Source organism: Typha latifolia, chromosome 11 (genome assembly GCF_019914945.1).
Source record: "Typha latifolia isolate L0001 chromosome 11, TyphaL0001v2, whole genome shotgun sequence".
Lineage (NCBI taxonomy): Eukaryota > Viridiplantae > Streptophyta > Magnoliopsida > Poales > Typhaceae > Typha > Typha latifolia.
In genome coordinates, this window is record NC_133096.1 from 7,886,778 (window position 1) to 7,909,776 (window position 22,999).

At 36.6% G+C, this 22,999-nt stretch overlaps 4 protein-coding genes across 15 annotated transcripts; 3 read left to right on the forward strand and 1 right to left on the reverse strand.

Moving 5' to 3' along the window:
• Positions 1-1,509: 1,509 nt before the first annotated feature.
• On the forward strand, positions 1,510-7,146 carry LOC140797571 (uncharacterized). 8 transcript variants are annotated; one of them, XM_073151129.1, is made up of 7 exons: positions 1,550-1,726; positions 2,024-2,152; positions 2,882-3,321; positions 4,429-4,739; positions 4,830-4,883; positions 5,687-6,120; positions 6,639-7,146. In XM_073151129.1, the coding sequence occupies exons 3-7, from the start codon at positions 2,930-2,932 to the stop codon at positions 6,975-6,977; spliced, it is 1,530 nt and encodes a 509-aa protein (XP_073007230.1). In that variant the 5' UTR covers positions 1,550-1,726; positions 2,024-2,152; positions 2,882-2,929; the 3' UTR covers positions 6,978-7,146. The 8 variants fall into 8 exon arrangements, with proteins under 8 accessions (XP_073007229.1, XP_073007234.1, XP_073007228.1 ...); XM_073151128.1 differs by lacking the exon at positions 2,024-2,152 and having other exon boundaries at positions 1,510-1,710; XM_073151133.1 differs by lacking the exon at positions 2,024-2,152 and having other exon boundaries at positions 1,510-1,710; positions 5,690-6,120.
• Positions 7,147-7,915: 769 nt separating this feature from the next.
• On the forward strand, positions 7,916-12,270 carry LOC140797582 (DNA topoisomerase 1-like). 4 transcript variants are annotated; one of them, XM_073151150.1, is made up of 5 exons: positions 7,926-8,037; positions 8,222-8,260; positions 9,729-10,127; positions 10,249-11,592; positions 11,810-12,270. In XM_073151150.1, exons 4-5 carry the CDS (start codon positions 11,131-11,133, stop codon positions 12,098-12,100), a joined length of 753 nt encoding a protein of 250 aa, XP_073007251.1. In that variant the 5' UTR covers positions 7,926-8,037; positions 8,222-8,260; positions 9,729-10,127; positions 10,249-11,130; the 3' UTR covers positions 12,101-12,270. The 4 variants fall into 4 exon arrangements, with proteins under 4 accessions (XP_073007252.1, XP_073007251.1, XP_073007250.1 ...); XM_073151151.1 differs by lacking the exon at positions 9,729-10,127 and having other exon boundaries at positions 7,916-8,037; XM_073151148.1 differs by lacking the exons at positions 7,926-8,037; positions 8,222-8,260 and having other exon boundaries at positions 9,328-9,915; positions 10,010-10,127.
• Positions 12,271-13,375: 1,105 nt separating this feature from the next.
• On the forward strand, positions 13,376-18,295 carry LOC140797584 (putative protease Do-like 14). 2 transcript variants are annotated; one of them, XM_073151153.1, is made up of 10 exons: positions 13,376-13,607; positions 13,719-13,826; positions 14,623-14,793; positions 14,873-15,000; positions 15,528-15,739; positions 15,924-16,005; positions 16,542-16,684; positions 17,033-17,153; positions 17,629-17,721; positions 17,857-18,295. In XM_073151153.1, exons 1-10 carry the CDS (start codon positions 13,391-13,393, stop codon positions 17,971-17,973), a joined length of 1,392 nt encoding a protein of 463 aa, XP_073007254.1. In that variant the 5' UTR covers positions 13,376-13,390; the 3' UTR covers positions 17,974-18,295. The 2 variants fall into 2 exon arrangements, with proteins under 2 accessions (XP_073007254.1, XP_073007255.1); XM_073151154.1 differs by having other exon boundaries at positions 13,602-13,627.
• A 462-nt stretch (positions 18,296-18,757) lies between these two features.
• Positions 18,758-21,763, reverse strand: LOC140797583 (RAP domain-containing protein, chloroplastic). The gene is made up of 3 exons (XM_073151152.1): positions 19,825-21,763; positions 19,642-19,724; positions 18,758-19,178 (listed from the first exon to the last, which is right to left on the reverse strand). The coding sequence occupies exons 1-3, from the start codon at positions 21,641-21,643 to the stop codon at positions 19,065-19,067; spliced, it is 2,016 nt and encodes a 671-aa protein (XP_073007253.1). The 5' UTR covers positions 21,644-21,763; the 3' UTR covers positions 18,758-19,064.
• Between the last annotated feature and the right edge of the window lie 1,236 nt (positions 21,764-22,999).

Sequence of the window (22,999 nt, forward strand, 5' to 3'; positions counted from 1 at the left end):
GAAAATATATTAAGTATAACCTTCATTAGTGGAAAAGCTGTTTCTGTGACTTATGGATTGTTCTTTTAACAGATCTCTTATATTTCTTTGAATTCAAGTCATGAAAACAACATCCTTAAAGTTTACTTTCCTGATGATTTTTTTTTTTGCTATGTTTTAATTATTTCTTTGATAGATAAGGATGTGGGCCATAAGGATTAGGCCATTGCAATATCTCCTTGTACACAAACACCCTATCAACCTCTAGGGTTTGCTCCTCCTAACAGTCAATGAGTTGGTAGTGGGCCTCTGTTCAAATGCCTTGTAGAAGCAAGGAAGAAGTACATTTAATGACATTTACAACAGAGGCAAAGTTTGGTCCATATTTATATTACTAGACTATATATTACTAAATATTTATTTATATATTTATCTGGTCAATACAGGTGGACTGCAAACTTTGAGTTGAGTGATCAATGACCTCATAGTACTATGCAACCATGCAAACAGAGAGCCACATGCATCCTAAACCCTAAGTACTATGCTCTGTTCCTTTTACGAAGAAAAAGTGAGGAAAAAGGACCTAAGCTAGAGTCTATTCAAAATCTGAAACTGAAAATATACAACTATTATATCCATTCATCCTTAGACAAGAGAGAAGTAAAAGATGAAAAAGGATGTTGTGATCACATTACAACATAGCATATAATTGCTAGATATGAAAAGAATAAAAAAAAAATCTATAATTACATTTCACATATCTATGTTTTTATAAATTTAGGATTCAAACCCTCCTAATGCATAACATTTCATCAGAATCAAACTGGATTTAAAAAAAAAATACTCTCTCCTATAGCAGGTAGAGTAGATGTCAACTAGTGTAACTGATGCAAGGGGAAGAGGAAGAGACTCCCTGAGCTGAGCTACTGTTTCATTGATCCTCCTGTTGAACTATTTGGCCAGTTCATTGTAAGGAATTTCGCGGGCAGCTGCATCAATATTCGTGTCGGCCGGCGGATTGCGAACCAGAAGACACAAGCAATGCAGCCAATGAGGCCTGTATTATGTTATTGGATCATAAATTCTTTCATATATATATATGATCTTAGATTCTTGTATTTGTCACTCCTTAGAACGATTCAAAAGCTTGTGGAAGATATGCTCTAATGTTTGATTGCTGAAATAGAATGCACTGAGATCATTCTGGGCAATATCTATTATAGTGTACACTGCTTGAGAAAAGTACTTTATAATTGCTAATCTTTATAATGTAGGAGTTACCTTAATCATACCCATTAGAAGATGTTAAGCCAAATATGACAGGGGCATTAAATACTTCGGGTAAACGGATATCCGAATGTCCAGATCCGACTAACTTATATAAAACCGAATCCGAATCAGAATCCGATTTCGAAATGGGTAGCAAATTGGCACCTGTATCCAATCCGGCCGGATACGATTTCGGGTCGGGTCGGATTAATCCGACCCGTTTTCAGCCTAAACTTAGAGTAACCGGATCCACTAACCCTTAGCCAAACGTCATCCTCGTCCAGCCACCAGCCTCCTCTTCGTGGCAAGAAACCCTACATCTCCCATCTCTCCATCATCCACCACCTGCGTCTCTCTCCCTCTTCGCCGGCGACCTCTCGTTCTAGTCCACCGTGCCCGTCCTCCTCCTCCCCTCTCTTCGCCGCCGACGGGGAGGGGATCAGTATCGTCTAATTCTGAGAGGTATTTAGACGAACAGGTTTGCCCCCTGCTCTCTTAGTCCTTTCTTCTTCTGCTTGCAGCTTAGGGAAGTTTTCATCTTGAAATGCCATAGTGCCATCATTTGTTTCAGGTTTACTATGTCAATTTTGAGTGATGATGTATTTTCAGATCTTTATTATTTTTTTATGTCAAAGTTGTTAAGAACAATATGGGTCTCCTATAAAGGTTAGGAACCTTTAATTTCTAGATTTTAAGTTCAGCGACAAATTTCAGTGAGATGCTGTGATTAACGGAATCAAATTTATTTATGTTCCTTTTTCTCTTCTTCTTCTAGACCAGATTGGGATAAACATAGCGGAACACGATTTCTTTCAGCCTACAAATCATTAGTTGCAACCTCCAGACGCCCGAGATTACATAAAGGATGGCAGAATAGAAGTCACCCTTTAGGAAAGGGTCGTAGGTGAATCTCTATCCGCATCTTCTTCTACCTAAGAGTTTTAGGGTTCAAGTTCTTCGACAGATTCCATTATTACTTTTGGAGAGAAGACCATCTTTTCCCAGGAAAGTTGAGTGTTTTAGGGTTTTGCTTATGATGTTGATTGATTTTTTTGGCTACAAAGATTTGCTGCTTGATTTGTTTCTGAATTTTTTGTGAGTAGTTGGTGAAATCCAAGAATTTTTGCTAAAATTTGCTTAATTTTCTTGCAAAAATTGTAAGATGCTGGAGCTCAATTGAACTGGGATTTGATTAAGTCCTTTAGGGTTTCCTCTAGACTCTAACAATTTGGTTTCCTCTAGACTCTCAACAATTTGACATCTCACAGCTGACCAGACCAAGTCCCCTCTTTCCTTCCTCATTCTCCCTTGCTCTCTCACCATTCAACCAACTCAACATCACGCAGCTCCTCTATCGTCATGTGGAGCTGACATCTATTGTGATTATTGGATCTTGTTGCAGATTTGGTTGTGGTTCTTGGTGGAAAGGACCATCTTTTTCTAGGCAAGCTGAGATCTTTAGGGTTTATGAGTTTTTAGGGTTTTTGCTTTTGATGTGAATTCTATCTTTCCAATCAAATCCTTGTGGAATTTGATGATTGACTCAGTCTGTACTTGATGGGTGTATTGTTAGTTTCCAAATCTTTAATGAATTGAATGTGCATTCAATTGATTAATGTCATTATTTTAATAGACAGGTTTGGGAAGCCCAAGAATTCGGTCTGGTTGAGTCTTGGGCAGGATGGTACCTGCCCAGACCTTAGACAGTGTCGACAAAGAAAGGAAACCAAATATCATAGTTAAATCTGAAACTGAGGAGGCATGTAGGGATCCATTTGAAGCGAGAGATGCAGCATTGATGTGCAAGAATAACTGTGAGGACAGCGTGTTTCTTGCCCAGGGTGGAGTAATGGATAAGGAGGTAGATATTCTTGACTGCACTGGTGATGTTGCTGTTGAATTGGTGAAAGCTGAAGATCCTGATGCCACAGAGCACTCCAGCTCTTTTGGAGATACTTGTTCTGGATCGGATGTTGAGCTGAAGCTGGACCATAGCGACATAGAAGTGGACTCACCTTTTGGTGCTACAAATGAGGATGCTCCTGTTTCCAATGGGCTCACTAGGATGTTCAAGTACTGCTCTTTTGACAATCTAGATAATACTTTCTCCTGTTAGTTTTTGAAACTATTAGTTTGTGTTGCTGTTCAATTATCAACACATCATTTTGGCAACATGTTCTAGTTGACGTATTTTTATTATAAAGGAAAGAAAGCTTAGGGCCTTAGTTAATCTGTAATGAATAAAATTTAGGGTCATATAACTAGAATTGTTGATTAGATATGTATATTGTACTGAGCATGTATAATGATGTGGATATATGGTTTGTAGGTTACTATCTCCTATGGATATACTAGAAACATTGTATCATTGGATTCTTTTGGTACGGTTTTCACTTGTGAGATGGATATAGCATTGTAAATTTCAATTCTAATTTCATCAAATAAATTTTGGTGGCGCTTTTGCTCAAAATTGAGGCTGGTTTTAAATCTTTTAAGTGGTGAAACTAATATGTTAGGCGGTTTTCACCTTTACATAGTTGATTTTAGTTATTTTTTGGCAATTAATCTATGGTGCTTTAAAACTCAAAGAATGATATCTTTTTCGTTTTTGTTTGTATGTTTATGGAAATTGTTGACTAGGAGTATCTAGAACAGTTCAAATTTGGCTTGCATATTTCAAAGTCCCTGGATTTAGTTATCTTTTTGGCTTTTCATTCATACATTGGCTATGTAACAACGGTCTTAACCTCTTGGATTACTTACATTACTAAAACTTTTTAATGATATTATGATATATTAGAATCTTAAAGACAATTTATCTCCATTGTTGGATATTGACTAGCAAAACAAGCTTCAAATTTCCTTACTATATTTGTACTTTAGTGTTTTCTTACTCCATTAGTCTTGTCTATTCATGTTTCCTTGTGTGCTACTTTAAGGTTTTATCATTTTTTTTGCAAGTTGTTGGATGCATCTCTTTTCATGGTCTTAGATAATTGTGGATTATTAGTTTAGCCTTGGTGAAAATAGTTTGAAGAACTAATGTCTTGACATAATTTTAGTCTTGAACTTTTGTTGTGGTACCAGGCAAATTTGTTCGCACATTTGTTTTCCCCTCTTTAATCTCTCAGAGAATAAATGTATGTAAATGGTTGAAAGGATTAAAAAGTTGTGTTTCAGGAAGAAAAAGGTGACTGCTCATTGGAGAAAGTTTATCAGCCCGCTAATGTGGAGGTGCCAATGGCTGGAGTTGCGGATGAAGGAATTACAATATCAAGCATCAAAATATGATAGGCAACTTGGTTTATTAAAACATGAAAAGGAGTTGCAGTCAAAAATAATTGAATTGGATGGTTCTGTATCTAGATCAGTGCCTCTGTCTTGTCAAAGTCGCAGAAAAAATGCCATGAAGAGGAGAAAGAGAAAGAGATATGAAGACATAGTTGATCCATCATCATACATGTCAAACCACAACATATTCTCTTATTATGGTGCCATTACTTCTCTTTTGTACATGTCTTATTGTGTCCTTTAGGTGCCCAAATTACATATTGATAAATTCTCTTTGCCAACTTCTGCAGAAAATAAGAGAACTGAAACAGATGGCCATTCAGTTGATGATTACTGTGATCTAGGTATCTTTTGTGGTTTAACTTCTTGCTGAAAGTTTTGTTTCTCTATCTACTTGGTTTTGATGGCACACAGGTTAAAAACAGAATTCATATTCCATATCTATTGATGAAATTTCATTATTTTTTTTAAGATACAACCTATTCGGTTACCATTTATTAACTTTTATGTTCCTAACTAGTACTTCATGCAAATTGAAAACTAATTTAGTAATGTGAACTTTTCTTATCAAAGATAATTTACTCCTCAGGGTACTCAGGGTACTTTATTGTGAATATCTTTTACTTGACATTTAGTTTTTCCATAAGTTGAACAATACTTCATTAAAAATGATTTTGCTTACCATTGTTATTAGAGTTACTTTGTGTTCATTCTGTGATTGATGGAATAGCCAAACAATTATTTGATAAATTTATACTGACAATAGTAAGGTATAATGATTAAACACATTATATATAGCTTCCTCCATAAAAATCAACAAGTTGATGATGCTGAATGTCTTAAATATAATTAACTGTTGAAATGTACTTGCTATTTAGTGTAATTGTGAGTTTATTCTTTGAGATATAATATGGTTGTGGTTTTCTGAAAGATGAAGTACAAGTTTCTGTTTCATCTTGTGAAAGTTGGTAAGTGAGTTTGGGGTTAGAAAATGGCAAATTGAGTAAACAGTGAGCAATATAGATCACTGGTCTTATTTCACTGATCCCCTTTTTCCAAAAAAATATGTATCACTTTGAAGAATGACTTATGTATCTTTTCCTGATGTTGAGCATCTCTGTTTCTTATTTCATTGTCCATTGTGCAGTAGATGAAGGCATGAAAGGTCATGATGATACTGATTGGTTGCTTGGCCCCAAGGGAGGTGATAATTCTTTGGAGCAAATTCTTTTGAACATTGAAGCTGTTCAATCCCGAGTACTCAAACTGAGAGATGATCTCAGCAAGGCTATATGCAAAAAGGCTGGGGAGACATCTTTTGTGGGAAATATGATGACCAACTATGCTCAAAGTGCTAGTTACTCTCCTGGAAAGAATGGAGATGCAATGCCAGTTGGAACACCACGTAGTCCACCTCACAACTTATCTGATTATGAGATGGAAGATGTTGTCATGCCTGAAAGTGCCGTTTCAAGTTATGGAGACGCAGCTGATCTGGATATAATTGAAAGCACGATGGGTGTGTTGTTTCCTGCTGACAATCCCCTGTCTTCACATCAGATTGGAGACTTGTGCAAGGAAGTAAGGCTTTCGATAATTATGATTTTGTCTTCTTTAAAATGACAAGAAATTACTGTCAATCTTTTGGATTATATGGGAAACCATATTGGGAAGTTACATAAGGTGCCCCCTTGAGGGATACCTTTAAATTTCACTTGTGAAATGACCTAATCGTGAGTCACGCGTAGCTTGGTCAAGTGATCAATATGATACTAATAACGGAATCATCGTTAAATGTACATTCCAGTTGGCTGAATCAGTTGCTACTGAAGCCTCAAAGTATTAACTTGTAATGGTCTTTCACATCTCTAGGTGCTTAAGATCTTATGTACCAGAAATCAAAAGCTCTTTTAGTTAGTATTTTTGGTCAGCTATTAAAGATAGATCGATGATCTTTGAATTAACCCTCACTTTTTCTTAGCAATATATATAAATATAAAATTTCAAGAAATTTAACCAGCACTTCATTTTTCATCAGAAAAGAAAGAAAAAAAAATATTGGGTTTTGCAAGCTGACAGAATTTCCTCTCTTCTTGTAGAATGCTGATGATATCCTGATAGATAATCAAGTAGCTGGGGACGAGTATCAGAATTTTGAGGTCAGTCGACCAAGAGAGCAACCAAAGGAGTTGGTAAAGCAAGAAGCTGACTCCCCCTCTGAGGAGGAGAGCACTGCCCCTACAGTTGCGCTGCAAGAACCAAGTCCAGAAAGCGAGAAGACTGCCGTGGCACAACGAAAAGTACTGAAGCCTTGCTACTCTGGAAAACGCAGAGGCCGGAAACCAAAGAGGCGGCGGCGAGGGAGTTCAGTTGCTGCAGTGAGTAATTGGCGGAGCGAAAGGATTAGGAAGCGAATGCAATCTGAGAGGGCAAGTTAGCCTGTACAGCTTGTGAGGTTGCCTTGGTAATCAGGCCTGTAGTTCTGTAATCAAGTAGAGTTATCTCTGTTGCTTCTCTTTTATCTTCCTGCATTTAGTGCTTATCAGAGCTGATAGTCTGTAAATTAAACTTCTTTTAAATACAATGTGAGGATTAGCTAACACTAAATATCCATGTTTTGGAATTCAAAGTCCAATGAATCCTTTTGCTTAAAGTTTTAGCTATATATTCTGACATTCATGCATTTCTGAATCAATTTATTTATCATGGTAAGTAGCATCTTTAAGTTATATGATTGCCAAGTGAGAGTTCTTCACTCAGAGATTAAGAGATTATACAACAATCTCAACATGTTTGTACTCTGATGTGTCTCAGGCTCTGGCTGTGTGCCAATCTAATCCATTCTTTATTCTTTCTTGAAGGGACCAAACATACTGGATGCTGCTAACCAATTTGATTTGATTCCATAAATTGTTCTATGCTTTTATCTATCTCTCATTCTTTGCTTCGACTGGATTTTCCTTTTTATCCTTTTATCTTTTCTTATGACTAATATTTTTCCTGAATATAGGAGAGGTTTGAATTCATTAGTTACAAGTAGAGGATGCTAATTACTTTGGCAATTTGATCTAACAAAAAGGCTCAGACAACGTATCAGAAAGATCTTTTATTCTCCACGGCCAATTCCAAACCCGAGTTAATTGATGCTAATTACTTGTGGCAATTTGATTAATTATTTTTAATCTGAATAATATTTAAATTTTATATCAGTTCACCAATTATAACCTAGATTGGTCGTCTTTAATCGGTTAATCCCAATTCCCAAATCCCGACCAGTTATCGGGTCGGACGACTCGGACAGTAACTCTACACGTTGGTCTCCGACCCGAACCCGACATGGAATGTTATGGAGCAATGCTTGCAGAATGAGGAAAACATAAGGGAGAAGGCCATCTCCATCTCCATCTCCATCTCCATCCTTCTCTTCTTCTTCCTCCTCTTTGCCTTCTTCCCGCCGCTGCCGCCGCCGCAGCCGAACTCGTAGTTTTGGCGCTTCTGGTGTGTGTGTCTCTCCCTACCCTTTCCGCTTCTCTCTACATTCCTCTGCAGCGGTGGCGGAAACCTCTCTTTCTTTCTCTCTCTCTACATATCCGATCTCGATTTATTCCTTCTGTTTTTATTGCTGATGCAATCCACTAATCAGTCTCGATCTTTTCTTTTTGTGATTCATTCTTGGTCGCAGGTGAAGTAATCGAGGAGAGACCCCACTAATGTCACAAAAGTAATCTGCCCTTATTTTATTTATTTATTGCGGTTTTGTTCGCTGATGACAGAGGTTTTCCTTGAATAATTGTTTCAAAATTTCGTAGGACTCGTAATTGTAGTAAAAAGATTTTTCCTAGAAAGAAGATAATTGAAGATATAACACACGAATGGAAGTACAAGAAATATAACTGCGACATGATAGATTCCATTATGTGATTGATATGGAGAATCATGTTCCGAAACGTTTTTATTTTAAAATTTTAATCATCTTATGATCAAAGTGTTGAAATGTCTTTTGAGCCATATATTATGTTACAAGTACTCAAAGGGCGGGTTAGTTCAATAAAGAAAGAGACGAGCTATATAACTAAGCAAGTGAATATAATCAGCTACTATGGTAGAAATGGAGTCTATGGTTTGGACTTTGGAGGGTGAAAGAGGGTTAAGGAGGTAGGTAGTGGTTAGGGAGAGAAGAGGAACCAATGCAGCTCTTTGAAACCAAAATTTAGTTTGAAACGGAACTTTAATTTCTCTCTGAAGCTTAAATCATTTTGAGGAAGGCCTATTTATTCAACGATTCCTTCCATTTTTCATGCTTTAGTAATGAAGGATATTTGAGGGTATTTGGAGGGATAAATAAGATCTTACATTATTAAAATTTTATGAGCATGATCTTTTTTTCTTTTTTGAAATTAATGTATGAATTTGCTTCAATGTTGGATCACGTTTGTGGGTTTTCTAAAACGTGTAGATATCTTTGTTGTATATGATTTTATTGTTGTATGGATAGAGAATCTTACAGTATTTGATGCAAGTAGCTTTCTCTTCACATTTAATATATTTATTCTGAATTTTGACTTATGATAGCTTCTTGCTTTGCTGAATTTTAAATGATTGCTATATATATTTATATATTTGCAATTTATCAACCTTTTCTGCTATAAAGAATGTTTTCTGACTGTAGCATTTAGTTTATTTAAAATTGAAGATGATTGACCATTGAGATTTTAACTAACTAATCTCTTATTGCATATATTTGCATTTTTCTTTTCTTTGGAAATAAAAGCAATTTCCACTTTTCAGAACTTAAACTTTTCTTAGAAGCAAAGAATGAAAGGCTTTATGCTGGTATTATGTTGAATGAAGAAGCATGCTCAATATCTTGATTCGGTGTAGTCTTCTTCTAGAAGAAATTAATTTTGACACCTACAGGTGCTGTTCAGAATCTATATAATGTTTCAATTTCCCTTGCCTGGAAGACTCTTCTGACTTAGTTCATCAAGCAAACATTCATTTTTTTATATATTTCCAAATTTCTCTTAGTTGGTTAATCTAATACTTTGAATGCAAAACTGGAAATAAGCTATAACTATTTGGTTAAGCTCTAAATATAGAAATATTGGCCTCTATAATTTAGATATCTTATAACATTTGATTCCTAATTCTTTACTTGAAAATAAGGATTAAGCTGACAATTGGCACAGTGTGAATGTATGAACTCGTGTTGTGCCAATGTATGATTTGTGCTGATGCATGGAAGGGGATAGAGGAGTTTGTGGAGTTCTCACACCTTGTCAAATGGCACAAGCTGTGATAATGGGCTGGCTGGCACGTTCTTGTGCCATGGCATGTCTCTGGTTCAGTGAAACTTGAAACAAAGTTAGATAATAGGTACTTGTATCTGGTGTGCTTCATAACTTACACAGTGTTGTAAGTAGTTGGGCTTTTGCAATGTGAAGATTGAACAGTAATTATTTCCTTACAGCTTCTCCAAGCTATTATGGCTTCATTGCTTATCAAGTTATTGTAAGCGCAAGATTGGATTTATAGTTGTTGGAAATGGAACCACTTCATGACCTGAGTTTTATCTTCTGTTTCATAAGGTCAAAAATTAACAATTAATTTCTTGCAAGCATTTTCTCTATTTCAAGCAGCATTAAATGTTAAAGAGAGTCTACTTGGCGTCTTGTCTTCACATCTGCATGCTTAACTGATATTTTTCAGGTGGAACCTAATCTCCAATTGACTGATACTCAAGAGAATAATGGCTGTTGATGGTTGTGTTAATCCAGTTCTTTATGATAATGGTGAAGATGATGATGGGCCTATTATCTTTAGAAGAGCAAATTCATCCAAGCATGGACAATTGAAATCTGTTTCACAGAAGCCAGCATCTCAAATACATGATGCATCTTTAGAAAGGATTAGATCTGATCGAAGTTTTTCTGACAGTGAGAGTCCAAGCTTGCACAATAATAAGGCGATTGCTACCTCAAGGATATCAAATGACAAGCTCCATTCAGCTACTGCAATTTCTCGGCCTTCAGCACCTAATCTGTCAAATCATTCATCAAAGCATGAACATATGACTACTACTATGGTGAAGACACCTTTATAAAGGTCTTACGCTGAAGCTGATGATTCAGATGATGACAAACCATTAAGTCATAGACTCGATCCAACTTCAGTGGCAATTCAAAGAAGCAATTCTGTGGAAGGGGGAAAAGTGGATGAACAGTTTGTGGAGCACAAATTGGCTGCCCACAGTGTGGATAAGATGAGTTTGGATGAACCATCTGTCAAAAACGAATTTTCTGATAATTCTGATGATGATATACCATTGAGAGCAAGATTTACTTCAGGTACAGTGGAGAAGGTAGCTCCTCGCATGTGCCAAAAGTGCTTCCTTCCTACACACAACCAACATCTTCATCACAGAAGATAAATGCTAGTAGCAAGGAATATTCTGATGGTTCAGAAGATAATAAGCCTCTTCTCAGTAGATTTCATCTCAAGTCTACTAGTGGTGCATCTGCGAAGAATTCAGAGTCCAAAGAGAAATTTTTGGCCTCAGATATCATACCAAAAGCCTCAGTGAAGAAGGAAATGAGTAGTGACTCGAGATTTCAGAAAGGTTTAAACAAGAGGTCCCTTTGTGATATTAATAATTCGGCTGATTCCTCAGTTAAGAAGGCTAAAGTTTCAGATGCTTCTGCTCCTGTAAAGGTCAAGTGTGAAGTTTTGGTAAAAAAAGAATCTAGAACAGATGGTCTTGACCACATATCAATCGCTCAAAGGATGAACAAGCCTTTGTCTTCAGACAGTAAAGCATCAATAAAGAAGGAGATTAAGAAAACCAATTCATCGTTCAAGAAAGATAGCAAAATGAAGAAATCAATGAAGTCTAAATTCACGAAGTCATTAAAGATTCCTCCTGGATCTGGTGGAGGGCAGAAATGGACTACTTTGGAACACAATGGTGTTATTTTTCCTCCTCCATATAAATCTCATGGGGTTAAGATGCTTTACAATGGACAGCCAGTTGATTTAACTCCAGAACAAGAAGAGGTAACTATGATAGCTCTTTATCCTGTGTTGCTTAAAGAGGGACTATTTGTCTTGCTTTTTTCATTCTTTTGTTTGATGACATCAGTGCTCGTGCTTTTAATCTTTAATTCTTTTGACATTTGTGGAGGTTGTCCTTAATTTTTTAGTAGTCAAATACCAGTACAAACTGTTTGCAATCTCTTTTTTTCCTTTTGTTCTGAAGAATGTCAAATTGCAGGTTACGACAATGTTTACAGTAATGAAAGACACTGACTATGCAACCAAGCCAATATTTATTGAGAACTTCATGAATGATTGGAGACAGATTCTTGGTAAGAACCATGTTATTAAGAAATTTGAGCTCTGTGATTTTACTCCAATCTATGAATGGCATCTGAAGGAGAAGGAAAAGAAGAAACAGATCAGTTCAGAGGTAAGCCGCAATGTATCCAACCATAGAAATGGTGTTAGAAGTAACACGAGGATGTTGATCTGGCTCATGCATCAGCTGCGTCAGTCATTTGGTTAGATTAAGACGTGGTGGTTTATCAAGAGAATCTTAAATTCTTTCAGTCTTGGGACGTTTTGACCAAAGCTGTTGTTTGTTGATATTGAAGGCAATATAACTTAGAACAGAAAAAATCTGTTAGATTACTTGTTATATTGAGTATTACTGTAGTTTCTCCAGTGGCTTTTGTATTGGAGTTATTCTATCATTTGTCAATATGGTCTCGAGTAGTTTGGCTGCCTTTGCTTCCATACTTCACAGGACAAATTGCCTAACCTGTGGCTCTATTACTTGAGAACTGGGTATAAGTGTCAATTTTCCAGGTATTCCAAAGGTTCAATGCTTAAAGTGCAAAGAGCCTAGATATTTTGACACTTCTGTTAAATATAAAAATCTGCAAGTCTCTTATTTGTGGTTTCATCAAAGGTCAAGTATGCCAGTTGACACAAATGAAATATAAGGACAGTAGTACTAGTGTCAGAACTGTTCCATCATTATTTAGCACTTGAAATAGTTGAGAATTAACCTTGTTAACTGTTGTATGATGTCTTCCTTACCGGACACCCAAACGTTGCAGTGTAATACTTACCAGGACTGGCAATGTTGGTTCTGGCAATTGAATTTAAATGTGAGATTTTCAGATACTGTGCATCTAGTGTGGCCTCATTTTCTTAGTATACGGTTGATATTTTATAGTTCTGATACCATATGAAGCATTCTTACTTGCTTAAAATAATAGTTTATACTCTTAAAAGCTTAAGCTGATAGAGGGCAAATGTCCTTAGGAGTATGATTTTGAATTATATTTTAAGTCTTAAATTGTGATGACTGACCTCATTTTTTTTTGTTATGGACTTCTTTTATTATCACACCAAATGTCTTTAGGACTATAAAACAATCTCTTCCTCCATATATATTAAGGTTAAGATTTTGCTATTTCATCTTTTTGAGGAGTGAAAAATTAATGGTCTGTTCTAATTAGACTAATACCTCTGGGATTTGTATACTTTTGTCCCAATTAAACTAATGCAAATGAAATTTAAATACAAAAGTACTCATACAATATGAGCCATTTAAACTATCTCAATACTATCCCGTTGGCAACTTTTACCATTAAAAGATTGAGTATAGTAAGTATATTTTTCAAAAAATTATTATAGGTGATTAGTACAAATATACCTAATATGGTAGTAAGACTTTTCGGGTCTCTGGTAGCTAGTAATATGATTTTTATCCGAATCCGAAAAAATAGTTCACTATCCAATATGTCCTTTTCGGATCTTTTTCGGATCCGGGCAGAAATGGTACATTATGGGATCCTACATGAGCGACTGGTTGGAAGGCTCGCGGCTTAAACCCGCCTCAAAACCAAAAGCAAGCGAAATTCTCGAAACTACTCCGTCGTCGTCTTCCCTCATGCTTCGTTTCCTCCTCAAGAAGCCCCACCGGAGCATCGCGGCAGCCGCCGTCTCCTTGGCCGGCGGCGCCGCAATTTACTCCTCCACCTCCACCTCCTCCTCCACCTCCGGTGATTCTCGCGTTCGACCAGTAACCGTTTCCGATTTCCTTCTTGTCCTCTTCTTTCTCTTCTGTCACTAATAGTCCATTTTGATTTTTTATTTTGTTCTTATTTGAGTAGAAAGGGCTGTTTCCATCTCATTTCCGCTCCGTAATGTCTTATCTTCGACGGTGGGTCTGTTCTTGGAGGATCTAAGCTTGTCGTCTCTCTTCTCGAGCTCTCCCGAAGGTTCGGATTTCTCAAATTCTTGTTTTACCTCTTTTTCCGGGCAAGAAACGCTATTTGTTATTCTATACGACCCGCTTTACTAACATGGAGGAAGGTTACGATCGGATGCATAAATTCGTATTGCCAAACATGTTACGACACGTGCCTCTCGAAGTTCCTAAAATAAATGAATTATTAGTGTAATTTGTATTTCTCTATGGTGGGATTCGATAACGATCTTGATGTTTAAAGAGGAGCATTTGATTGTTGCCGCTCTTGTTTAATTTGTATTTAGTTACTTGCTCGGATTTGATGTTTAATTGCTTCTATTCGTATGCCATTATCAAAGAATGGAAATGTATGAGTAACGAACAATTTAGTATAGCTGGCAGCAACTTGTAGTCCTATATTAGCAGGCTTTCAGGAACACTTAGAAATCACTTGAAGTTAGTAACCTAATAGGGAAATGGACCATTTTATTGCCAGATAATGTTGTTTAGCATTTTTTGGCGACACATCTATCTGCTCACCAGAGATTTTCTATTTTATGATTTTGATCTGATTACTTTACAAAATGAAGATAAACTGCTTCTTGAATACATGATTATGGCTTCTTAAGGAAGCAAGAAAGAGATGCTTTATCTTATGGATCCTTAGAAGATGTGGACAGAGTCCTTTAGAAATTCCGACAAGATTCCGTGAGACATGAAGTTTTAGTTTTTGATAAAGCAAATATTTCCTACTATTTTGTTATTTTTGTTTTATATTTGAACAAACTTATTAAGTTAGTTTTCAAACATATGGTTCCACTTTCCAGTACAACATTCCTCTGTAGCTAGCTCCCTCCCACACAAAATCTGGAACATGGAAGCTTCAGGGGAGAATGAGGATGATTCAAGGTGCTGCCCCGGATGTCTGGGCAGGAATTCAATTGCCAAGGCAGCGGCTGCTGTTGGTCCTGCTGTTGTCAATATATCTGTCACTCAAGGTAACCACATGACTTTAACTAGACTAGTCTAGTTCTCTTTCTTTTTGTCAAGATTGTAAATCTTGGAGAATTTTTGTAGGTATACATGGACTGATGCTTGGGAAGAGCATTGGGTCTGGAACAATCATAGATCCTGATGGAACAATTCTAACATGTGCCCATGTTGTGGTAGATTTTCAAAGTAAAAGAGGTGTTTCTAAAGGAAAGGTTTGTTGTGGGCAACGATCTTTCTGCGAAGATAGAATCTTGATTGAGTCAATTTATTAAACATGTAATTATGGAATGGACTATGTGATTGTTTAATATTAGTAAAAACAGTTTAGCCATGACTAATGAGGCCTAAATGGTAATTGGTTGTGTTAAGTATTACCTCTTTGTAGTTCCCAGTCTCATTAAATTTCCTCTAGTTTTCTAAAAGAACTGGTTAGGGCATGATTTTTTCTTCTTTGTTGTCCATATGGCTTGTTCTTTCATAAAAGAAAAAAAATAAATTCATATTCTCAATGATCAACATAATTTTGAATTTTCAGTTTATATCATAAAGTGAACTTTCATTTCAAACTAGTTTCTGGGAATAATATGCCAAGTAATTATAATCACATATTCTTTCCTTTTTATTTTATTTTTGGTTTGTTATGAGCTTGTAGGCTAAGTGTGATAGAAATGGTCAGGCTTATTGACTTTATTGTTTGTTTTCTTTAACTTTCTACTGATGTAAACAATAAATGAGGCAGGTTGCTGTGACCTTACAAGATGGTCGTGAATTTGAGGCATCTGTCATAAATGCTGATCACCACTCAGATATTGCTGTTCTGAAGATCAAATCAAAAACTCCTCTACCAGCTGCAAAACTTGGTTCATCATCCAAGCTTCAACCAGGTGACTGGGTTGTCGCATTGGGATGTCCACTTTCTCTGCAAAATACCATTACCTCTGGAATTATAAGGTATATCTTTAGTATACTATAATTTCCTCTTGGGACTTTTGGATTCTATTATTTGTTGATTGTTAGCTCTTAGAATTTTGTGGGTTATCTTATGATATTGTATTTGGCTCTTTATCATGTATTCCTTGGTGGTCTATCTATCACCATCTCTCAACTCATGTTTCTCAAATTTCTCCATGTGTAGTTGTGTTGACCGGAAAAGTAGTGATTTGGGTCTTGGAGGAGTTCGAAGAGAGTATCTGCAGACTGATTGTGCAGTAAACCAGGCAAGGCAATGTTTTTGCATTCTTATTTAACTGTACCATGTTATGGTAGCTGCTTTTATGTGGTTTCATTGATCATCAATGATTTTTTATTTTCTATAGTAAGATACTAGTTAATTAACTTCCTCGTTTGTCAGTCATATTGTCTCCAAGGAATTTTATTCATCTGGAATATCATCTTGTATAAGCAGAAGCTTTTTGGTTGAATAGTTTCCTAATGTTTCCTAATGTTTCTTATGTTGGGTTTACTTATCTTAGAAGCGCAATGATTTTTTTCCTTCTGACCAAGAGAAAGGGATAGTAATATGCACATTGATCTGCAGGAATCATTACACAAAATTTTCTTTTCTTTAGTATTTTATTTCATTCTTGTTGTGCAAATAGATTGAAATTTCAGATCTTCAGGATCCATCTGTTAACAATATAAAAGTGAGGTTGACCTTGATAATCACCCTCTGCTTCTCTTTTCTGCACTTGCCAATGTTCTTGTGTCACAGAACATTTTGGACTTTCACATTTTGAATTGTCTTTTTCTATAGGGAAACTCTGGGGGGCCCCTTGTAAATCTTGATGGCGAGATTGTAGGACTGAATGTTATGAAACTTGCAGATGCTGATGGCTTGAGTTTTGCAGTACCAATTGACTCGGTCATCAAAATAATTGAGCATTTCAAGAAAAATGGGTATGGCTACTTTCTACCTGCTTTTGCTTGCTGTCTACCTTCTTGTTTGGAGACTTGCTCCCTTCTCATTGGAGTTTTAAGCAGATAGAATTCTATTTGATTTCTTTTCTCTTCCAACTGATACTCAAAACTGTATTGATATATGTATAGATATATCAAGATATTTCTAGTTTTTCTATGAGCAAGAGTTGTTTGGATTATCTCATTTGTACAAATGAACTGCTTTTTTTTATGAGCTTTTAGTTATGTCAAGGTGAATGGGTAAAGTTTCTGCTTTGGGTACTTCCTCTGGGAACACTGGATATCTGCTTCTGTTGGCATTCATTGTATGTTCCTCTTACTGTGCAGAAGAGTTGTCAGGCCATGGCTTGGGCTCAAGATGCTTGATCTTAACGAAATGATTATTGCACAACTTAAAGAAAGAAATGCTTCATTTCCAGATGTGAGCAAAGGGGTGCTTGTTCCCATGGTAAGCTTAGTTATAGAGGGCGATGCTTCATAAAAAAATTATCTTCCATGTGTATTTACTTCTTTGGTACACGCCAGGATCTGCCAAAAAATTGGGGAACTACATTAATTCACTGAAGCAAGACATTGTGCTTCCTTCAGAAACAGATTCTTCCCACCTTCTCATTTTCTCCAATATCAGATATCAATAATTAAAATTTTGAAAGAAAACCTTAAATACAGATATATGGGAATGAAAATTAGTAATTGACCAAGTGAGTTTGCACAAAATTTCATAATATTCATGCCCTTGAAATGATTTCAATTTTCAAATGAATTAAATTTTGCTGGTTTTGTTCACTGTGAATACTAAGATATTTTGCTTACCATCAAGTAAGCTATGTGAACAAAATAGATATGGTGTATTAGAGCTCTATAATGTATATTATGTTCATTATAAACATAAAATGAAATAAAATATTTGGATTGTCAACCAGGTCACTCCGGGATCACCTGCTGATCATGCTGGATTTCGCCCAGGCGATGTAGTCATCGAATTTGATGGCAATCATGTTGTAGGCATCAAAGAGGTAGTGTGCATTATTTTTTCCTATCAGCCAATGCCTAGTAACATGATATTGCACCTCTGTAACATGAGAATTAAGTAAACTAAAATCTGAATAATCTAAAGTCCAAAAGTTTCTCTATGGCACTCTCTATTGCAGATTATTGAATTAATGGAAGATAAGGTCGGGAAGCCTTTGAAAGTGCTTGTCCAACGATCTAACAACAAGTTGGTGACTTTAACTGTGATACCGGAGGAGGCAGACACAGGCAGGTGACAGCAGTTATACATATTGATGAGAATTTTCCAGTACAAACTCCAGATTTTGTAGGGCTTCTTAATCTAGATTTTAAGTTGAAGCTGCTATCAGAGGAAGATGATCTGGGTGCTGATTTTACTGAAGAGTAGTTCCAGTGGTCATATATTCACAAAGTTTTTCCAAATTTGATTCGAAAGACATTTGTATTCACATGTTAGGAGCATTGAATAGATTGTGTGCACATTCTGAAGTTCATTGTTAATATAGTGTTACCTTCAAAGTGAGAGAACTATGTTGCTGACGTGTAAATCTTGAAACTATATTTGTCTTCTTATTTCAATTTTCGGGTACTGATAATTAGAATTTATAGTTTGAAACAGTTGATTATAGTTTTCATTTTTACTTTTTAATTTTTTTGGGGGGAGTCTGTAGTCCTGCATATTGATTAGTTTCACTTAAATCACCCATTCACCTTTGGAAACTATACAACTTCTACATTAAACCCGAGAATAACTTGGTTTCCTAGTTTGTTCTTCTTCCTTGACCTCCCGAGACAACTCAATCCACCATATTTAAACAAACTCAAAACATTATCAAATCCAACCTAGCTTGGTAAAAACTATATAAACCAGAACTCCATCTAATATATCTAGTGCTGCTTACTCGTGGATTCCATCTTACATAAAAATGTGTATAAATTCTAAGGAAAACCGCCTAAATTTTGTTCTTTCCTGCCCGTCAGTTGTTCGGCTCAAGTCCTGTATATATCAGCGGTTTCCTGTAAAACACATTTTAGGAGACATTTATAATCAAAAAGCAATCTGCATCAGATCAATTACCCAATAATAGGTTTTCACTGGCCAGACATATTTGGGGGAGATTTATAACAGAAAGCGAAGCCAATAAATTATCTTTACTTTGTTACACAAGGAAGCATCTATGGACTATGGTAGGCTAACATCCTCACAAAACAGCTACATTTATGAATAGCCAAACTCTACGGCAACTTAGTTATCCTGATCATCGCGTGCACTGTCACAAGTTCCCCAGAGTTGATGCCTTGCCTCATTCTTTATATTAACATCACTATTATGTTGCCAGAAGGATCCTTACATAGTTTGCCCTGCAGTAGTAATTGCGCTGACCGTGTCATTATCTGCATCAATACCAAGAATTCTCCTCAGATACTCCAATTGCTCCGAGTCACCCTGAAGCTCTTCCCACTGCATGGACAAAGCAAAGATACTATTACAGATCTCATGGCATCTAAATTAAACAGCGAAAATATTCATGCATTTTGTTCGTCAGGTTCTCCAACGAAGTATTATAGATCATGGTGACTATGAGAAGATGAATATATCATCCAATGGAGCATAGTTATTCCAAGCAAGTTCAATACAGCAGTCTGAATGCGTACTAGTAAATCATCATATTGCTATCCTTTGATATAAAGAAGCTGTTTGAGAATTGTGATTTCCATATTTGCAAAGGTTTAGTTCTTTAAGAGAAGAATTTCATACATTTTACATTTTCCTTCACCTTATCTCTGTATAATTGTATTTTACTGCTAGAGTGCTAGGGCTAGGCCCTAACAAGTACTGAATAAATGTTGCAATTGCAACCAAAACAGAAAAGAAACTTGTGCAAATTGCAGAACTCAGTAACTCAGAATCTTATGTCACTTACATCTAGATGAGACAACGAAATAAGCTTCCAACCAGCAGCGGTAATATAACGCCGTTTTAGTATTGTGTGGCCTAAAGGAGTACCTGTTAAATGAATATGAGATTTATGTTAATACGATACAAACTTCGCAAGTAGTATAGACATGGGAATATGGCAAGGATATTGTTAGTGAAGGAGACATGCCTAAATTTCTTGAGAAATGCGTTGGCCCATCTATCTCGAAGGCAAGCTTCTTGTCAACTAGTACTGCATCTAGAGTGTATCCATCAACTGCAAATTCTTTGACCCACTCAAGGCCAGTGCTAATCAGAAGCCGCCCTACGTCTCTTTGAAAAGAAGATGTTGTCTTCTGATTGAAACGCTTAGTTTTTCCTGCTCGTGATATTTTTTCTTCAAGATCAATCCTCAGTGATAGACTTAGATGAGGGTACTCGAGCTTCAGGCACTGATTTGCAAGATAAACCTGTGAAACAAACATTATATCTTCTCTATACTGATCTGAGAACTTCTGCTCTTCAAACTGGCTTAAAGAAGTCCACACATGGGAGAAGAATCCGCGTTCCATTTGTCCAAGAACAGCATATGACCAAGCTATATTACCAAGCTGATCTCGACTAAAGTTCAATCTGTAAGGACCAGAAGAACCTAAAACATGTTCTATGCTTTTGTCACTGCCACTAATCTTGACATCTTCAGTAGAACTCTCCAGCATGCTTGAGGTTGTTTCTCCTATGCAGAGATTCACAATCGCGTTATCCCTAAAAGCAACATCAAGTGCATCAAGCAACAAATCAGGACACTCATTAAGAGAAGCACAACCCCACAGGAATTGAGCAAGCTCTTGCTCCCTAAAAGTGTGAACTATTTCAGATGCTCTTTTAGCCAATCCTGAGAAAAGGTCCGGTGCTGCATGCTGCATAGAAGCATATGATCCAGCTAAGTTTGCAACATTCTGTGAATTGAACTCATCAATCTTGGTCAGTGCCACCTCGGCAATTCTATCCATCTCTGTTAAATACAGCAGCTCACCACCAATCTTTGACAGTGCCCAGGCAATATTCGACACCCCCTGCGCAGAGCACTCAGGTAATGCTGTCATTGCTATACCGACAAGCATAGACATCTCTCTCTGCCGAGCAAATGCTAATCTATGAGTTTTCATCATTGAAACTTTTTCCATGTTCTTGGCTATTCGGTGGAGTGTAGTGGCAATGTTCAGTGGAGTAAGTGGCGACGGGCTTAACCCTTTCGCCACGGCCAAGATCGTCTCCGAAGCTACCTCTAACACTTCTTCCGCAGTCTGTGCATCTACAATCGCCATGTTCAATGAGATCTCTTTCTTCCTATCCGAGGGTCCTGAAAATTGCGATAACTTCTCGATAAATGCCTCTCTTGATTTCACCTTCTTTTGTTCAAACATTCCACTTGCAAACATTGTAATTCTCTTCCGGAAGTCATCATTGCTTTCCTCCAATTTCAATTCATCCAACTGTATATCTTCAACATCTTCATCGGACTCTTCCGAGATCTCATCTTTCTTAACAATCTTCTCCTTCTTACTCCCCTTGAGCTTACTACTCTTCCTTTTCTTCTTCTTCTTCGAGGTTACAAATCTTTCAGCCGAACTAGTTAATCCCCTGGCCTCAATGGTTCTTAACGCGACCTTCCTCGCTCTCACGCACCAATCCATGCTCTCGGTGTTTTCGAGCAATCTCGATTTTCCGGGTGGCTTCTTTTCTAACCCCTTAGATTGAGATGGGCTAATCTCTCCCAGGAACTCCAACTCCCATTGGGAAGTGAGCTCCTTTTGGTCATCAACCCCCTTCTCATCACCAGCTAATCGGCAAAAACAAATTTTTCTACGCGGAAAACCTACCTTCTGCTTGGTATTACAAAATCCATATGCAGTTCTTGCACTCGAGGAGATCCCAATGGTTCGTGAAGCGAAATTGAGAGGCGAGAAGCTTCTTCTTGGTAGAAGTGTAGAGAAATATACCTCCATGGCCTAAAATATGGTTAGAAGCGGAAAAAGTTTACCAACCAACGAGAAGAATTGGGCGTTTGAGAAGAATGGAAGGCAACCCAGTTCGCGAAACAATGGAATTGAAGAGGCTCGAGATGGAGGAAGGATAAGCTTATAGCCACGGCCGAGAAGACGATGGGCGAATAGCAAGGTGCTGGAAACGGGTCGGATAACATCCTTCTAACCCGGATCCGAGTAGTGGGAGATTTTACAAATCAACCCTATATTCGCATCCCATTTTTTCTTGTAGTTCTTATTTAACACGACTTTATTTTAGTCGTGACCAAATTACTAAAATATTTTTATTATTTATTTTTAATTTTTATATTCATTCACTATCTTTCTCACCTATCTCTATGTTCTTCATCGTGGCTATCGTTTTTCCTCGTCTTTTCTCCTCATCTTTTCTCCTCCCACTATTTTATTTTTCTTTTTTCTTTTTTCTTTTTGGGAAAAACAGATGAAGAAGTTAGAGATAATTTAAGTATGTATAAATTATTTTATATTTATAATAAAAATTACTGTCTAAATTAATCTAGGTGTTAAATAAGAATTATAAGAAAAAAATGAGGGGTGAGTTATAAAATTCTTAAAAATAGTGCGTGAATCACGAGTAAAATATAGGGTGTAATTTTTTTAAAAAGCAAACAAGAGGATTTTTAATTAAATTAATGTAACCAGTGAATCACCGGTAAAATGTAGGGTGTAATTTTTTTTTTCTTCTTCCTTCTTTATTTTAAGGAAAAAAATAGGATGAAGAAGTTAGCAATAATTTAAGTATTTATATGTTATTTTATATTTATAATAAACATTACTGTCTAAATTAACCTAGGGAGTTCAATGAAAATTAAAAAAAAAATAGGGGTCCGGTTATAAAATCCTTAAAAGACAGCGTGTGAATGACCGGTAAAGCCTAGAGTGTGATTTATTTTAGAGAAGCAAACAAGAGGATTTTTAATTAGATTAAGGTAACCAAGCTTTCGATTCCTCGGGGAGCCCTTCTACTTCGTTAAGCCAGAATCATAACCCCAGCTCCCAATTTTGATAATTAGAAAGTGCAATATTTTAAAGAATAAAAAAAAGGTAAAATCCGCTGCCTGTTAGACTATTGCCATTATATTTCATATATATAACAGTTCTGCCCCTGTCACTCACATATAAAATCCATTTTAAGAGCATTTCCTCCTCTCTCCCCGGAGTCCGAGAGCTCACTCGATTCTTCTTCTTCTCCGTAGTAAGTTTCTGAGAACTGCAACCTCGTTTCTTCCCATCTTGTAGTTCTTAAGTAAGCTGAGATTCTTTTACTGGTTATTTATTCAATCTACCTTTTTGGCT

Coding starts and splice junctions, on each gene's coding strand:
- LOC140797571 (XM_073151128.1), top strand. CDS start 2,930: ATGGTACCTGCCCAGACCTTAGACAGTGTCGACAAAGAAAGGAAACCA. Junction 4,740..4,829: donor CAACATATTCTCTTATTATG/GTGCCATTACTT, acceptor CAACTTCTGCAG/AAAATAAGAGAACTGAAACA. Junction 6,121..6,638: donor TTGGAGACTTGTGCAAGGAA/GTAAGGCTTTCG, acceptor CTCTTCTTGTAG/AATGCTGATGATATCCTGAT.
- LOC140797582 (XM_073151151.1), top strand. CDS start 11,131: ATGAGTAGTGACTCGAGATTTCAGAAAGGTTTAAACAAGAGGTCCCTT. Junction 11,593..11,809: donor TAACTCCAGAACAAGAAGAG/GTAACTATGATA, acceptor GTCAAATTGCAG/GTTACGACAATGTTTACAGT.
- LOC140797584 (XM_073151153.1), top strand. CDS start 13,391: ATGGGATCCTACATGAGCGACTGGTTGGAAGGCTCGCGGCTTAAACCC. Junction 14,794..14,872: donor CAATATATCTGTCACTCAAG/GTAACCACATGA, acceptor GAATTTTTGTAG/GTATACATGGACTGATGCTT. Junction 16,006..16,541: donor CTGATTGTGCAGTAAACCAG/GCAAGGCAATGT, acceptor CTTTTTCTATAG/GGAAACTCTGGGGGGCCCCT.
- LOC140797583 (XM_073151152.1), bottom strand. CDS start 21,643: ATGGAGGTATATTTCTCTACACTTCTACCAAGAAGAAGCTTCTCGCCT. Junction 19,725..19,824: donor GCATTTCTCAAGAAATTTAG/GCATGTCTCCTT, acceptor TTCATTTAACAG/GTACTCCTTTAGGCCACACA. Junction 19,179..19,641: donor TTTCGTTGTCTCATCTAGAT/GTAAGTGACATA, acceptor TTGTCCATGCAG/TGGGAAGAGCTTCAGGGTGA.